This window comes from Apodemus sylvaticus, chromosome 15, assembly GCF_947179515.1.
Source record: "Apodemus sylvaticus chromosome 15, mApoSyl1.1, whole genome shotgun sequence".
Classification (NCBI taxonomy): Eukaryota; Metazoa; Chordata; class Mammalia; order Rodentia; family Muridae; genus Apodemus; species Apodemus sylvaticus.
In genome coordinates this window covers 7,485,393-7,502,589 of record NC_067486.1, presented here as the reverse complement: position 1 = coordinate 7,502,589, position 17,197 = coordinate 7,485,393, and the positions used below count along the sequence as shown (strand labels likewise).

At 45.5% G+C, this 17,197-nt stretch overlaps 1 protein-coding gene across 1 annotated transcript; it reads right to left on the bottom strand.

The window, feature by feature from the left end:
* Positions 1-1,384: 1,384 nt before the first annotated feature.
* On the bottom strand, positions 1,385-14,284 carry Mis18a (MIS18 kinetochore protein A). The gene is made up of 5 exons (XM_052158697.1): positions 13,909-14,284; positions 11,468-11,534; positions 7,198-7,320; positions 2,743-2,839; positions 1,385-2,035 (listed from the first exon to the last, which is right to left on the bottom strand). Exons 1-5 carry the CDS (start codon positions 14,249-14,251, stop codon positions 1,964-1,966), a joined length of 702 nt encoding a protein of 233 aa, XP_052014657.1. The 5' UTR covers positions 14,252-14,284; the 3' UTR covers positions 1,385-1,963.
* Between the last annotated feature and the right edge of the window lie 2,913 nt (positions 14,285-17,197).

The window sequence follows — 17,197 nt, the reverse complement described above, 5'->3', positions numbered from 1 at the left end:
CAGCTCAGCAGGCAGTCTGCTCCTCTAGGAAATTGCAGAAGGGACAAGGTAGAAGACGCTGCCTAGGTTGCCTAGTTAAGGTCTATTTAGCCTGCTCAAGGCTGGAGGGAAGGGCACACCAAGGTAAGGAAGAGTGATTTACAGGCTGGAGAATGACCACCACCGCTGGGCAACCTGCAGTCCCTAGAAGGCTGTTGCAGGACCACGGAGGGAACAAAGCAGGTGTGTGACAGAGCATGCCTGAGGAGCAAATCCTCAGCCAGCCAGATGCAAAGCACAGGGCCAGATCAACAGGATGGACGGACCTACGCTGGATCTTTGGGGCCCACAGTAGAAAAGCTCCTCCCTCTCCCTCTCCCTCTCCCTCTCTCTCACACACACACACACACACACACACACACACACACACACACACACGCACGCACGCACGCACGCACGCACGCACGCTCGCGCGCTGGAGGCAGAGACAGAAGAATCCCTGGGGTCACTGGCCACTCAGTCTTGCCAAGTTTTCAAGCTCCAGGGTGAGCGAGAGACCTTGTCTCATAAACTAAATTGAGAAAGATAAAAGACAACTACCATCACACATACATGGCCGCCACACAGACATGATGAACACATACATGCCCAAGCACGCACACACGGGGGTGGGGTGGGGGAGGAAGTCACAATGATTATTAATGACTAGACACACTTGTGATTAGAAGGACAGTTAGCTCCCACCCACAGCTCACCACATTTCAGCAGTGATGGCCAGCATTTCCTCAGCTCATTCACAGGCAGACACTGACTAGTTTCCTTATTCATGGAGAGTGTGTGTGTGTGTGTGTGTGTGTGTGTGTGTGTGTGTGTGAGAGAGAGAGAGAGAGAGAGAGAGAGAGAGAGAGAGAGAGAGAGAGAGGTGCCTGACCTTCTTTTCAGTACTAGCTGATTTCTCTAGTGTAATACCCACCCTGATGCTGCCCAACTTCAAGCTGCCAGTGGTTCTCCAGCAGCGCAGGTATTGCTCCCTTCAGACACGGGCTCCTGCAAACCACAGGCACCCGCGTGGCCCCTGTTCTGTTTGATGTATCCATCCAATTGTTAAATGAGACCACTAAACGAGGAGTTCATTCAGACATCACTGTTTAGATCTGAAATGCCCCCAAAGCCTCCCAGAGCCTGGGGCATGTTCCCAGTTACACTCTAGTGTTCTCAGAATGCGCAGACACTGCGAGCCAGCCCTGTAGAGTGCTGTGACAGCTATCTCTGTACCTAGGAATGGGGCTGGGGGAAGCAGAGCACAGGGCACGCTCACGGAGTATGTAGATTTCAAGGCCCCAGAATTTTATCTCACTTAAGTATCAATTTAGTTGTCAAACAAACAAAAAAACAACCACACAAATGAACGTTCAAACACTTTCAAAATCTCTATTCTCTTATTAAAAAATTAATATATTCCTTATAAAGGCATTGCATTATAGAAAATCAAAATCTAATACTTTCCACTAAAATCTTACCACAGAGATTGCACTGTTGGGTGAGTATCCTCCAGACTCTACGCAGGGAGTAACACAATGATATTTTATGCTACACAAATCTAACTCATTCTAACAAGTCACCTGACAATTTTTCCAGAAAGGCTTAAGAACTAATTTTCAAGGGTACATTACAAAGTAGATGAGAAAAACAAGATTTTTCTCTCTACCTTTAAGTACTCAAAGTATTAAAAGTAACAAAGTTTCTAAATGTTAGAAAAATACATACATATATACCTACGTATAAACACATACATACATTCAACAAATTTAATAGAAAAAGACAGAAAATCACCCAGTTTTTAAATTAAAATTAAAACATCCAAATCCCATTCCAGCACATATCATAAACTGGCTTTATAATTCAATCATGGGGAACAGTTACCTCTTATCTTAAAGGCACACAAACAGAATGTTAGGATCAGGGTGGGGCACAGTGGCACAGCTCAGGTGGCCAAGGACAGTTTAGATTCAACCTCCCATAGCTTCACTTGCAGGGCAGTCAGGACATCTTCAATCTACCAAAGTGAAAAGGCATGGAGAAACACGAGCTTGAGTCATCACTCGGAGTTTAACGATTAGACTAAGCCACGACACTCTGAATGCTATGTGTGACATAAACATGTTTGCTCTACCAAACTCGTTAGCAGAGTGACTGATACATCCTCATAATCTTATTAGCTTTAGTCACAGCCCACTGTTTACAACTACACATGCATTCACCATCTTGCCTGTCTCAGGAAACATTAGTATTCAGCAGTGAGCTGTCTATACCAGGCAAGCAGGTTAGCTTAAGGCCCCAGATGGCTTAGCAGGTAAAGGTACCTGCTGCTGAGCCTGACATCCTGGGTTCAGTCCTGAGACCTCACTGGGGACCTGGCACCCTCTTCCAACCTCCACAGGCACCACATATGCAATATGGTTTACATGCGTACATGTAGGCAAAACACACAGATACACAGACACATGATAAAGAAAACAATTTAAACATTGCTCTGCTCAAGGGTGCATCCTGCTTTGTAAAGCTGTTTGGTCTCGGTGTGGTATATGCTAGTACTGACATAGCTTCAGCTCACAGCCCAACTCCCTAACAGGCCGTGAGCACGTTCTCACTGCGAAAGTGCTGAGAGGAAAAGAACAGTGACCTCGAGGGGTCCTGTGGAGGGGTCATTGGATTGATCACTGCGGGAAATCATTCAAAGGCATAAATTCAGAGTAAATTTACCTGCTTTATAGACTTCTCTATTTCGACTCTGCTTTCCAGATTGAACAGCTCCTTGTCTTCTGGCACGATTTGCTTTTGAGAGGAACCTAAGGCATAACTGAGGTGTAGTACATTACAGAGTTAAAGTGTGAAAAGGAATAAACATCAAATTTACAGCAGCTCAGTGCCAGCTCTAAGTCCATTACTCCAAGCTCCAAATAACTAAGCACGGCCATTCATTCTCTCTTCATGGAGACCCAAGGAAGCTGAACTACAGAAACCCATCCCTCCCAAGGCTTTGGCCAGATAGCCCTCCGTATTCACCTTCTATTAGAAATATGTCACTATTGGAATAAGCCTCCGCCTCACGTAGTCAGGTGACAAAACCCCAGGACAGCTGGAGACCCAAGGACACACAGAGCAGACCCCAGAAGCCACTGCTTTATATGACCTTCCAGAAGAGACACAGGTCTCTTCACGTCTGTGGAGTAGACCTTGGTTATCAAGATCTGGGCAACCTCGGGATCAGACAGTCAGTCAGAAGTTAAGAGCACTTGCTGCTCCTATAGGAGCTGAGTTTGGGTCCCAGAGCCCACACGGCAGCTTACCCTCCCTACCTCCAGTTCTGGGGGACCGATGACCTCTTCTGGCTTCCGGGGAGGGAACCAGGCTCACATGTGGCACACATACATACATAAATGCAGGCAAAACACCCATGAGCATAAAATAAAAATAAGAAAAGCTTTGAAGAGTAAGATTTAGACAACCTCTAATTTGTGTTTTACATAGCTCTCTAGGATTATGGGGGTTTTATCATTTGACTAAGTATTACAAATTTATTATAAACAAATAGATAGATAGATAAGATAGATAAATAGATATATAGATAAATAGAAAATTAATTAATTAATTAATTAAAAGAGCAGCAGCAGCAGCAGCCTGGCCCATAAGAAAGTCATCTGGTGCCAACGAGGAAAGACATGCTCCTTCCATTTCTTTCACTCATACAGCGACTTCACGCCATCTTGTCAAGTAAGTTGTCCAGGGCCACTGAGATGGCTCAGCAGTTAAGAGCACTGGCTGCACTGCTCCCAGAGAATCCCGGGTCAGTTCCCAGCACCCACGTGGCAGCTCACAATGGCCTAACTCTGCTCCCAGAGACCCAATGCTTGCTTCTGGCCTCCACAGGCACTGCACACATGTAATACACAGACGTGCATACAGGCAAAACACCCATACACATAAGATAATAAAGAAATAATGTCTATTTTGGAAAACCTATGGATTATACTCCTGGGGAAAAAAGCATAGTAAACAAAACCAGAACACCCTCTTTAGAAAAAAAGGAATGAACTGGAAAAAAAGATTTAATTTTTTTTTCAAGACAGGGTTTCTCTATAGCCCTGGCTGTCCTGGAACTCACTCTAGAGAGACCAAGCTAGCTTCAAACTCTGAAATCCACCTGCCTCTACTTCCCAAGTGCTGGAATTAAAGGAATGAGCCACCACTGCTCAGCTTTAAAAAATCTTTAAACTGTAAATAAATGTTACACTAGGCAAACACTTCTATAATAAACTCAGACTCCTCAGCATGGGTTTTTACCCTGTCCCATAAAGAAACATGGATCCTAAATTCAGTTCTTAAGGACAAAAAATAACTTCAACATTGTGATCTTCTAGGGCAAAATATTGTACATTTTTTCTTTTATACTGATATTATCACTTTAATTTTTTTTAGCCTGGCATGGTGGCAGATCCCTGTAATCCTAGCACCTCAAAAGTTGAGGCAGGGGGATAGGATCACTGAGTTCAAGGCTAGCAAGGGACACAGAGTGAGACCTCCACCCCACCTCAATCTTAAAATGAGAAAAACAAGCTGTGAATTCCACTTCTCAACTTCCTTCCTGACTGGAGGCGCAATGTGACCAGGTGCCTCAAGTTCTGTGAGCACCCCTTTCCACCACTGACTGTACCCCCCCAGTTCTGTGAGCACCCCTTTCCACCACTGGCTGTACCCCCCCAGTTCTGTGAGCACCCCTTTCCACCACTGACTGCACCCCCCCAGTTCTGTGAGCACCCCTTTCCACGTCTAACTGTACCCCTCAAGTTCTGTGAGCACCCCTTTCCACCACTGGCTGCACCCCCCCAGTTCTGTGAGCACCCCTTTCCACGTCTGACTGTACCCCTCAAGTTCTGTGAGCACCCCTTTCAACCACTGGCTGTACCCCTCAAGTTCCGTGAGCACCCCTTTCCACCACTGACTGCACCCCCCCAGTTTTGTGAGCACCCCTTTCCACCACTGACTGTACCCCCCAAGTCTGAGCCCAAAGAAACCACTCTACTCCTTCTTTAAAGAGAGAGAGAGAGCCGGGCGGTGGTGGCGCACGCCTGTAATCCTAGCACTTTGGGAGGCAAAGGCAGGAGGATTTCTGAGTTCGAGGCCAGCCTGGTCTACAGAGTGAGTTCCAGGACAGCCAGGGCTACACAGAGAAACCCTGTCTCAAAAAAACCAAATCAAAAAACAAAAAACAAAAAAAGAGAGAGAGAGAGAGAGAGAGAGAGAGAGAGAGAGAGAGAGAGAGAGAGGAGAGAGGTAGGTCAGTCAGCTGCATATGGTGCACAGCGTTACTTCCAGCACTCGGGAAGTGGAGGCGGAGGCAGGGACAGAGGGAGAGGCAGAGGAAGGTAGGTCTCTGAGTTGAAGACTAACCTGATCTACATAGCAAGTCCAGGAAAGCCAGGGATACATAATGAGACCCTGTCTAAAAAAAAAAAAAAAAAACAAAAAAAAAAAAAAAAAAAAAAAAAAAAAAAAACCAAAACAAAACAAAACAAAAAAACTAAAACAATTTGTTCCAATCCCCCTGGATTAAAATTTCTGTCTTCCATTTTATCATTATTTACTGCTAAGGAGAGATTATGCTGAGTAACCAAGGCTGGCTCACTCTCCACTCAGCCTCCGAGGTGTGAGGGGACAGGAGTGTGACCGCGTATCGCTGAGGTGCCCTCTCCGACACAGGCATGTACACCTCAGTTCGCTGTGGCTGACCCTGCTGAGCACTGTCTGAGACCTGGCTGTCTAATAGACATGGGACCACCACACACACCACATGCTCTTCTGTAGCACGAAACACTGCTTGCTTAGTGACTCTTCTGTGTGAACTGGTTTGCAGATTACAAAATTTTTATTTAATCTTGTCTGGTTTCAAAAGATGGCAAATATAATTGAAAATTAAAAAATATATTGTATAAAATTCTCTAGAAATCTTGCAGAATACAGATATTGCCTTTCATTTTGAAAAAAAAAAAAAACAGAACACAAAACAAATACCCATACAATTTTTATTACAGTAAATAACTGAACTTATATTTCTTGTCTTCTAGAATATCAAAGCGACTCCTTTACTAAAAGATTCTAAAATGCCAATTCTTCATGCCAGTCTTTTTGGGAGCCGGAGGGGATACTGAGACACTCTCCTGGCTCCCAAGACCAGCTCTCTATGTAGCTTGAATTCCAGATTCCCTGCCTCTGCCTCCCAAGCGTGGAGATTCCAGTGTGCACCACCATACTCAGTTATACAGTGCTGGGCTCTGAAGCCAGGGTTTATACATACTGGGCAAACACTACCCACTGAACTATATCCCCGACCCCTCATCAAGAACTTAGCAGACAGCGGTTCTTAACTGGAGGGTCATGATCCCTTCCAAGGTCAAACAGTCCTTTCACATATCAGATATTCTGCATATCGAATATTTACATTACGATTCACAACAGCAAAAAAAAAAAAAAAAAGACAGTCATGATGTAACAACAAAAACATTTGGAGGTCATCACAATCTTAGGAACTGTATTAAAGGGTTGGAGTACTAGAAAGGTTGAGAACCACTGTCCTAAGAAGTTCGTAATAGGGATAGGAAAGTGCAGACAGTACCTACTGGTCCATACAATTGCTTACAAACACCTCGCCAGGCAAACTTATACACATGAGCCCACACCTGCAAAGCACGAGTATTTGCTTCAAGAGGATCTTAACTTCAAAGTCAGCTAAGAGTCTGTACTGAAACTAGTGGTGGTGCATGCCTTTAGTCCCAGCACTCAAGAGGCAGAGGCAGGCAGACCTAAGTGTGAGGGCTACTTAGTGAGTTCCAGGACAGCCAGGACTACAAATAGAAATCTTATCTAAAAAACTGAAAACCAAAAAAGTAAAATAAATTATAAATAAACAAAAAACTCAGTTGATTTTTACTTCAAAAAAAGGTTACACATTTTCTCCTAAAATCTGTCTTTTCCAATACCAAATAAATTAGACCCAAAGTGGGGTAGAGGATGACCACTGGCTTTACCGTCAGTAACTGTTACTCTAGAACACACATGAACCCAATGGTGTTGACTTAGTACTATTGTTCTCACACAGCTTCTGCATACCTAATTCCGTGAGAACCGGTCACCAGGCGGCCACTCTTCTCTTAGACCTACCTTTCGATGGCTTCGACGCTGAGGCAGAACAAGTCCCTCTTGTAATCTAGGCTCTTGGGAGTGCATCTGTACACATAGCCGAGGCTGAGCGAGCAGCTTGCGCAGTTGAGCATTTCAAGGATGCTGCAACAGAGAAACGCCACCGCTTAGGGAGAGAGCAGCGATCCCTGGGATAAGAATCCCCCTTGCTAAACCCATGAGCTGGGGCTGGCAAGGCAGCTCGGGTAAAGGTGCTTGCGGCCAAGCATGACAACCTGATTCAATCTCGGGACCCAGAGAGTGAGACAGGAGTTTTCCCTGACCTCCATGCACACAGTCAGTCAGTCAGTCAGTCAGACAGTATGCACACAAGCAGGCATACCCACATAGGCAGACCACACACACACACACACACACACACACACACACACACACACACACACACGTAACTTAAAGAAATACAAATTAACTTCGACTAACTTAGGTCCAGAAGCCCTTAGGTAGTTGAGGTGGCTATTCTGGGGCTATTCTGACCATGTGCTGCTGCTGCTGCTGCTGCTGCTGCTGCTGCTGAGACAGGGCCTCCTCTATGGCCCAGCCCTCCTACCACATCCTCCCATGGCAAGTGCTGGGTGACAAGACTGCATCAGCACAGACAGTGCAAGGAAGAAAAGAACCAAGGCAGGAAAGACTCAGGAGAACTGCAAGCCTAGCCTCAGGCCACACCACCCTGGACGACAGAGAACAAGGAACATAAACAAAAGGCAAGGCAGGGTTTCCAGAGCAGAGTCCTCTATCTGGCATTAAGACAAACTATTTAAAATCGGGAAAAGCAACAGAAAGATTCTGTTGAACAACAGAAAGATTCTATAAGAACAATTTCCTGTTCTTATAGTTGGGTTACCTTGTCTGGCCCCAGGGGGAGAGGATGCACCTAGCCATGCAAGGACTTGATAAGCCATGGTGGTAGGGATAGGCAGGGGAGACCCCACCCACTCAGAGAAGGGGAAGGGAGAATGGGGGAAGGATTCTGGGAGGGGGTGACCAGGAGGGGGGCAGTGAGCAAAATGTTTGACAGACAGACAGACAGAGATGCATATAAAGGTCCAAATTTAAAAAAGATTCCGCTTATCTTTTATAACATCTAAGCCATTATTAATATTCTAGGTAGCAAAATAGGCATTCTTTCTCTGTAATAGAACATAATAAATATTTCAGGCTTTCAAACACATGTTGTCTGGTAAAAGCATTAACCTTATACTGAAACAACAGAACCAGTCTGACTCATAGACCAGGTGAGGTAGTATATGCCTTTAATCCCAGCATTTGGGAGGCAGGTAGATCTCTGAGTGCAAGGCCAACCTGGTTTATCCAGCAAGTTCCAGGACAGGCAGTGCTACACAGGGAAACCCTGTCTTGAAAAATAAAGAGGCAAATAAACAAAAACATGCCCAGGCCATGTGCGGGTCTGTTACTCTGCTCCAGTAGCAGGCAGGCGGGTTGGCAGACTTTAAGAAAAATGCTCTGCAAAGCTGGGCGAGGCCACAGGGCAGGAAGATCAACTGCACCATGCTCCTGGGGGAGGTTACTCACCATGAATAAGCACCTTCCAGGTGCAGGGACTATAGGTGTGTGTCACCACGACCAGCCAGCTAGCTCAGCCGCTGACAAGCATCTGCTCGGTATTTGCTAGACCTGTCTTGTTTCCTTACACTGTACTTGACATACACTTTACTATCAACTAGAGATACGTCAATACAAGTGATTCACAGCATTTTACTTATGTCTCCCTTATTTCTCTGCATAACTGTCTCTCCAGTCTTCTCGACTCCTGTCCCACAGATTTGGGTGTTCCCCTGTGCCCACTCACATCTTTAAACTGTCCTTACAGTCTAATGTCTCCCAAAAGCCTTTGCAAATTAGTGTATCTAAATCACCATTCTATATGAAAATTACAGTCCCAACATTTACCAAATTATTACTGGGTTTTTAGATCTAGTCTTAATTAAAATACTGAAATGTACACCACAACCGATTATTCTTTCAAAGTCCTTTAATTCCTCCTTAATATGGGACCTGTTATCACTAAGTACCTGTTCTTGCAGTCATACTGAAGAGGCAGACCAAGCAGGACAGACATGGAAACGCTTTTTAATTATCACAACGACATATGGAACAAAGGTCAAAACAGATCACCACTGGGTAAAATTTCACAAGTGATATAACTGATTAAGCTATCTGCTGCTTATTCTGTATTGTTTCTTCCTTTCCCTTTCCCTTTCCCTTTCCCTTTCCCTTCCCCTTCCCCTTCCCCTTCCCCTTCCCCTTCCCCTTCCCCTTCCCCTTCCCCTTCCCCTTTCTTTCTTTCTTTCTTTCTTTCTTTCTTTCTTTCTTTCTTTCTTTCTTTCTTTCTTTCTTTCTTTCTTTCTTTCTATCTAGACAAGATTTCTCTGTGTAGGCTGTCCTAGAACTCACTCTGTAAGCACTATAGTCGCGTCTGAAGCCCGCCCCATGCTTGGTTAACCAAGGCAGTGACTCAATTGGATGGTCAGTAGACAGGATCTTTTGAAAACCGCATAAGCATCCCAAAGCAGTACAGTACGTCCCGGGTCCCTAGTGAACGCCAACACAACTTGAGGCAATACAAACAATGGGTTTAGGTGGTACAAGTAAAGTGCTCAAATAACTTCCCGATCACTGACTGGGATCTCTACCAATCTGAAGGTGATTTAATGGGAACATAGTCAGTACAAACAGTGGACCTGGCACAAGACCTGACACACATGGAAAAGGTGACATTAAAAGACTCAAACTGGGGAGCAGAGAGAAAAAAACACCTCAGAAAAAGGAAGGCAAATGCCAGGATCCCTGTGAGATTTACAGTAACCAGCGCTCTAGCCCAGGGGGAAGCTAACCCCGTGGGCTTATTGCCTTTGGCCACAAAATGACCAACTGAAGTTGAGATTTCTAGGGCTGGAGAGATGGCTCAGTGTTTAAGAGCACTGGTTGCTCTGGCAGAGAACCAGGTTCAATTCCCAGTACCCACATTGCAGCTCACAACTGTCTACAACTCCCAATTCCAGAGGCTCCAATACCCTATCTGACCTTCTTGTGACCAGGCACACATATGGTGAACATACTTACAAAACACTTAAAAGTTGAGATTTCCAAACTAATCATCTACCTGCCAGGAGCATAATCTGTCATGCCTATGTGCCATCTTTATCAATTTATCAATGCCATTTCCCTTCCAGTTTCTATAACACTTTATCTGAATGCGATATTCGAGCATTACTAAAACCATTATTAAAACTTTCAAGTCAGTACCACTGTTGCAAGCTATTTCCTATCCATTCACATTGAGGCACTGAGAGACCAGTGATTAAAGGGCAGAGAGGAGGAGGAGCTAAGAGAAGTGAGGGGAGGGGAGACAGAGGAGGCTTGGGGGATGGGGACGGGGGAGGGATGTGCAGATATCCAGATGGCTTCAGACATATTTCTGCTGTTTTGGAGAGGTTAGAAATATTGGGATAAGATTTATCATTGTAAATTGGCATTATGTATTGGGAGTTTTATACACATAAAGATACTAGGCTATTCAAGTTTAAGAGTCATGCTTTACTGGATACTTGGAAGGAGTGGTGCAGAAGCCTGGAGGGACAGAACTCTTTATTATTACCCACTACATACCACCTCTTGCTTCTCTGAGTGCTACCTGAATTAGTTTCCACACCTCAGCAAGAGAGTTCCTATCTGAGGTAGCAAATATAAACGACAGAGCTTTCCACTCGTGTGCTGAGGACAGCACTTGCCAGACACTAGCAGTCAGCTGTGACAAGTTATCTGTCCCCTCAGCAGTGGGCACACGGAACCTAGGGCTGCTGTGTCCTTGGGATTAGTTACTTCCGGCCACAGAGCCTATCTGCGCACCCCAGTCGGGGTGGTGGGCTCTGTATTAGTGCTTTCTGTCTGTGCCAGCACAAGGGACAGGCAGGCGGCGCTGGAGCAGGACTTGGAGATTTTGGATAGATATTGTCTACATCTCCTTTCCATTTTCTTCAGCACCAAACTCAAAGCCCTAAAATCAGTGTTAGCTAAACCTTCAGAATCTTAGAAACTCCCACTTTTCCTATCTAAAGGGGCTAGCACCATCAAGTAATAGATTTTTACTTCCTTTATGTGCATTCAATTACCATGAAAAGTTATATCCCGAGAAATCTCACAAAACGGTAGAAGACTTTTCCTTAAAATTAAAATTGTTCTCACATATTCACATAAATACCTCACTTACCAGCCCTCTTCCTCTCTGCACTTGGACAGCTTCTGTTCCTTATCCACAGAGACGTTCGAGGAGACGCCTGGAGAGAGAGTAGGACCAAGAGAAAAATAAAGGTTAGTACTGCACCTCCAGATTATAACAGAGCTCCTTTCTCTAAAAGTAACAGCGTAGATCCCCAGTCAGACATCTTGTGCTTGGGACAGTACACAGAGGGAAATAAAGAAGCACTCTTAGCGTAACGGCCAGAGCAGCCTCCTGATTTCACCCTCTTCCATGGTGCTTTAGCTAAGCAAGCCTAGTGCTCACAAATGTGGTTGCTTGCAGTAGAAGTTGGGCTGGAGGCCATGAGTTTAGTCTGGTTCTTATGGCTCTGGGTACCATGCTAGCAAGCCTTGAGCCATCAGCACCACCTCTTGCCTGAAGAGTCGCTGTGGTGGCACAGCAAGCACAGCCTCAGTGGTGTTCGCCTCCCATGGTGCTTGTTCCAGAAGAGCTGATCCCTGACACCCCTCTGCTCAGCAATAGCTCCCCAGAGTATCACCACAGTCTACAAGTCCCTTCATTCCTGCTCCCTTTCTATAGCTTGTCTTTACTCCACACTAGCCTGGAATTGCCTGCTTGGGGTGGGGGTGGGGGGGGGGGTTGCACTCAACATTTACGTATAAAAATAACAAAAAGAGATTTTCCAGCACCCAAACTTGACATTTCCTTGGGGACACTTGTCATAATTAAACAACTCAAGAAACTTTGTTTGTTCATTGTGTTTGCCTGATTGCCAGGGTGTGCCAAGTGCATTGGTGGTGCCTGTAGCAGCAGACCCCTCTACCTGGAGTTACTAATGGTTGCAAACCACCATGGCAGGGCCGGGAACTGAAACCTGGTCCTTTGCAAGGGCTCTTGACCACTAAGTCATCTCTCCAACCCCTAATTTTTTTTAACATTAACAAAACTACTAGGATTGAGAAATTAATTTATAAACATTGTAAGAAAACTAGATTGGGGCTGGAGAGATAGCTCAGAGGTTAAGAGCACTGGCTACTCTTCCAGAGGTCCTGAGTTCAATTCCCAGCAACCACAGGACGGCTCATAACCATCTATAACCCTCTTCTGGTGTGCATCTGATGCTCTCTTCTGGTATGCAGGCATGCATACAGGCAGAACACTGGATATATAGTAAATAAATAAATCTTAAAATAAATAAAGCTAAATCATAATGTTGTGGCTATAAATAAAAGGTTAAATGTTGGGTCAAATATGGAGGTTCACATCTATAATCTGCACCACTTAGAAAGCTGAGGTAGGATCATTAGTTCAAAGCCATCCTGGGAAACACAGTAAGGTCCCCACTACAAAACAGACAAAATAAAATAAAATGAAAACTGTAAATGTCATAAATGTGAACAAAGGTAAATAAAGCATTCCAAATGGGGCAAAAGGTAAAAGAAATGTATCTGAAAGTTCATTTTTTAAAAAACTTTTACACCCTTCTGCATTGTTTAATAGGTGCAAAGGGATAATTCTAGTAAATAGGAAACTTTTGCTCCTATGTTTAAAAGACTCTGCAAAAATTACTAATATGGGGATAAATACAATTAGCTAATTCATACAGGTTAAAACTTAAAACCTAGCAACAGTATTAATACATATTCAAAGCAAGACAGAAACGCTACAAAAACGGGGGATTAAAAATAATATGAAAAGTCGATGCACACCTGTAATCCCAGCACTCTGGGAGGCAGAGGCAGGCGATTTCTTGAGTTCGAGGCCAGCCTGATCTACAGAGTGAGTTCCGGGACAGCCAGGGCTACACTGAAAAACCCTGTCTCCAAAAAAACAAAAACAAACAAACAAACAAACAAAAACCAAAAAAACAAAAAAACAAAAACAAGGCTTAACATGTAATTTCTTTTAAAGTCATTAAAAAATTACTACATCAAAAATCTCAACCCAATTTTAGGCCGTCCTAATTAATAGTGGCAATGCTTGAGTCAAACTAAACTCTATCAAGAAGCTCATCCAATAAAGAAATCGCCTAATCCTGTGACCATACCGTACATTTAATCGTCCCCGTTATCCAGTGTTTTATCCCTCAACTTGGTAGAGGAGGAACTGAGGCACAAGCGGTAGAACAAATTGCCCTAAGGCACTAAACTAAGTTAGCAGCGGCGGCCAAAGCAGCTGACAGAGTCCGTCAAAAGTGAAAACGCCCCTGAAGGAAGCACCTTGCTAGGACGCTTTTCTTTCTTGTTGAATAATGTTCATGATGGTGCTCAACCGCTGCCGTTCTGGGCATGGGAGACCCCAGGAAAAGACCTCACTCGTGAGGCACCCACAGGAATGCCTCTCCTACGTTTTGTTGGGACAGCTCCCGCCCCCACCCCAGCCCCCGGCAGCACCAAGGAACACACTCACACTCCACACACACACACACACACACACACGCGGGAACTGACTGCGCAATAGGATGCAGCTGGTGTCCTCCTGGCTGGCCACCCAGGTGAGCGAGTCGCCCACCGGCCGGCGACAGCCCATACACAGGAACACCAGCGGGTTCTCCGCCGCCGCCACCGCCACCGCCGTCGCAACCTCCGCCTTCGCCTTCGCCTTCTCCTCACACCGTTCCGGCTCCAGCTTGCACCCGGCTGCGTTCGACAAATTCGCCCAAGTCTGCAGCAGCCGATAGCACTTCGAGTCTTCAGACAGCCGCTTCTCCAGCAGCGAGGACTCGCTCCACTCGCCCTGGTGTTTACACGAACAAGCAGTAGAGGAGTTTGCCAGAGAAGGGGAACCAGCCATAACTTTCCAGTCTGCCGCGCCCCGGAGCCTCACGGGAATAGCACAGCTGCGCATGCGCAAGGAGCAAGAGGCGGGGCACCGTCGGGGGGGGGGGGCCTGAAGAAGGGCCCGACTGCACCTAAGGCGCATGCTCGCCCTATGGCAGGCACAAGGGGCGCTCAGTGCGCCTGCGTCCTCGCGTCCCCCTTGTCTCCCTAAGCAAAGGCGTGAGAACTCGAGTGTTGGAGTGCTATCTGCGGGTATTTCAGCTCCTTCCGCCGCCGTGGAAAAAGTTAAGGGCTTCGTATTAAATGAGTAGTCGTTCACCGAGTCCTTCCACACTGTTAGGCGGAAAGTGGACATAGGAATTCCAAGCTGTGTATGCTAGCCACATCCCTGATTCTAGTCCGTCTGCTCCCGGAGACCTGCTTTCCTATGTCTAGACAAAGCAGGGATCATTGGCGAGCCAAAGACACCCCTCTGCCTCAAGGACTCAGCATTACTTAGACTAGCGCTGCAAGGAAAAAATATGAGAAACTGGAGGGGACAGCATCACTGTGGCTACAAAGTGAGCGTGTGTCACTCATTCTATGGGTCAAAGTATGTATAGTTCACCCTGTCCTGCGGGGTGGGAAGGACGGTCAGTCTTCAAAAAGAAAGCCTTTGACTTCAGAAAGACCACAGGCTAGAGGGAAGGCTGGCAGAGACCTGAAGGATGCCACCACACAGTCTGGGCGCAGAAGAAACTGCACGCAAAGACCACCATATTTTCCCCGGTTCACATTATCTAGTTCGCGTCGTTAAACTACAACACACTACCTATTTTCGTATCTCTAGCCACTAGCAAAAAGTTTTGAATCCTAAATCGTTGACCTGACTGAGGTGGTAACAGGCCAGAAACTGGAAAGTCCATTTTGCCTTCTCTAAGCATGATGTTTGACTCTGTTTGTCTTTTGAGTCTTTTGTTGTCCAGGCTATCCTGGAATTCATTTTGTAGCCCACTCACAATGATCCTCCTGCTTCAACCTCCCACATGCTAAGATTACAGGCCAGCCTTGAGTCTTGATTCTTCACGGATTAAATGGTCAGTAACCTCCTGGACTATTAACCAAGCCATGGGATATGTGTGAGGATATCATGCCTGCGTTAATTAGCTACAAGTAGAAGAAAGTGTATCAGATAATTTAGGATTTGTCTACCCATAGACTTGTTTTCTTTCCCACTGTTTTTGTAAAGTGCTGCCTTGCCTATACTGTGTCCCATGCACAATACAACCCGTGTGAGTTGTGCATGTTGGATAATATCTTTGGAATTCAGTGGGCAGTTGTTTGGCTCAGACTTTGGGATCCTATGGTCAATATTTAAAATTCTGTAGTGGGATATTCCAGGACAGCAGTCCTTTATCCTCAGATAATGCATCCTGTTTTGTAAGAAACACAGCTCTCAAAATGGCTGAGAGAGTGTGTTCTAGAGCCAAACATTAGGTTTCCCCACATCCCATGAACCAACGTGGCATCAGTTTTCATTGTGAGGGGGCACAATAAAGAAACCTCCGAAGTGGCTGTTCAATGACTAAAGGGGAAGGGGAAGTTTTTTTGTTTTTTTGTTTTTGTTTTTGTTTTTGTTTTTGTTTTTTTACCATAGATAAGAAAGAAAGTATCCAGCCAGGTGGTGGTGGCGCAAACCTTTAATCTCAGCACTTGGGAGGCAGAGGCAGGCAGATTTCTGAGTTCGAGGCCAGCCTGGTCTACAGAGTGAGTTCCAGGACAGCTAGGGCTATACAGAGAAACCCTGTCTTGAAATCTGTACGGAGCCATATTGGGGCAGTCATGCACTTGGTCAGAGTTTGACTTTGGTCAAGGACAATCCCTGACTTTGGGCAGGAATCTGCCAGTAAGACAAAATAGGGAAGTAGGTTAAAGCAGGAATTTTTATCCTTAGGTGGAGTGCTAAGAGTGTACTAGACTACTTCTCCCAGATAGCCAAGATCCTGCTCCACCTAGGGTGGAGTGCTCGAAGTAAAGGTTAAGTTCATTGTTCCTCCAGGTCTAGGAATTCCTGAATTAAGCAGGTGACCCACCCAGCTGCCTGAGCAGTCAAGACAAGGGCCTCCAAGAGAAGCTAGACAACTTCCACCGGAACTCAGCCTGGAGTCTGGGGGGGGAAGGGTTTGCCCAAACTGTTAAAAGGTCTGGCACCATTAAAGTTTCCGGCTTTGATCCGTGAATATTATCTTAGCCATACTTCTTTTCGCCCCTTCCCTATTCATCCCTCAGCTTCTGTTCCAGAAACCCACTTCGTAATAGCTGCAGGAATAACAGAAAACCAAAAAGAAAAAGAAAGAAAGAAGTAAGGAAAGAAGGAAGGAAGGAAGGAAGGAAGGAAGGAAGGAAGGAAGGAAGGAAGGAAGGGAAAAAAGAAGAAAGAAAGAAAGAAAGAAAGAAAGAAAGAAAGAAAGAAAGAAAGAAAGAAAGAAAGAAAGAAAGAAAGAAAAGAATCCAGAGGCATATGGCTGAGTCCAGAGCACAGAGGGAAAAGCAGCAGACTGGACCTGCCAGGACTGTCTGCAAAAGAAGGGAGCGATGTGGAGACAGAGGAGACAAGAGGGAAACCTTGCCCCTGCATAGAGAACAAGTGGTTACGTGGAGGAACATGCCTGGGTTAGGGTAGAGGAGGAGGTGAGAAGGGCCAGGCCTGGAGGCCAACATGGGCTTTGTTATGCAACCACAGGGATAAGTCAAGGAGAGCTATAAGTTCCTTCTGCCAGAGGCAGAAATGGCTCCTTTTGGAACCTCTCTCACAAGTCCCTGAGGAGCACCGACCTTTATTTAATCGCCAGAAATCCTTCTGTGGTCCTGCTTGAGGTGTGCCAAGATTGAATAGAGCAAAGAATACCATAAACCAACAGACTTTTCAAATACACTGGAATCAAATACATCAGTAGGCAGATTACAGCAGAACAATGGG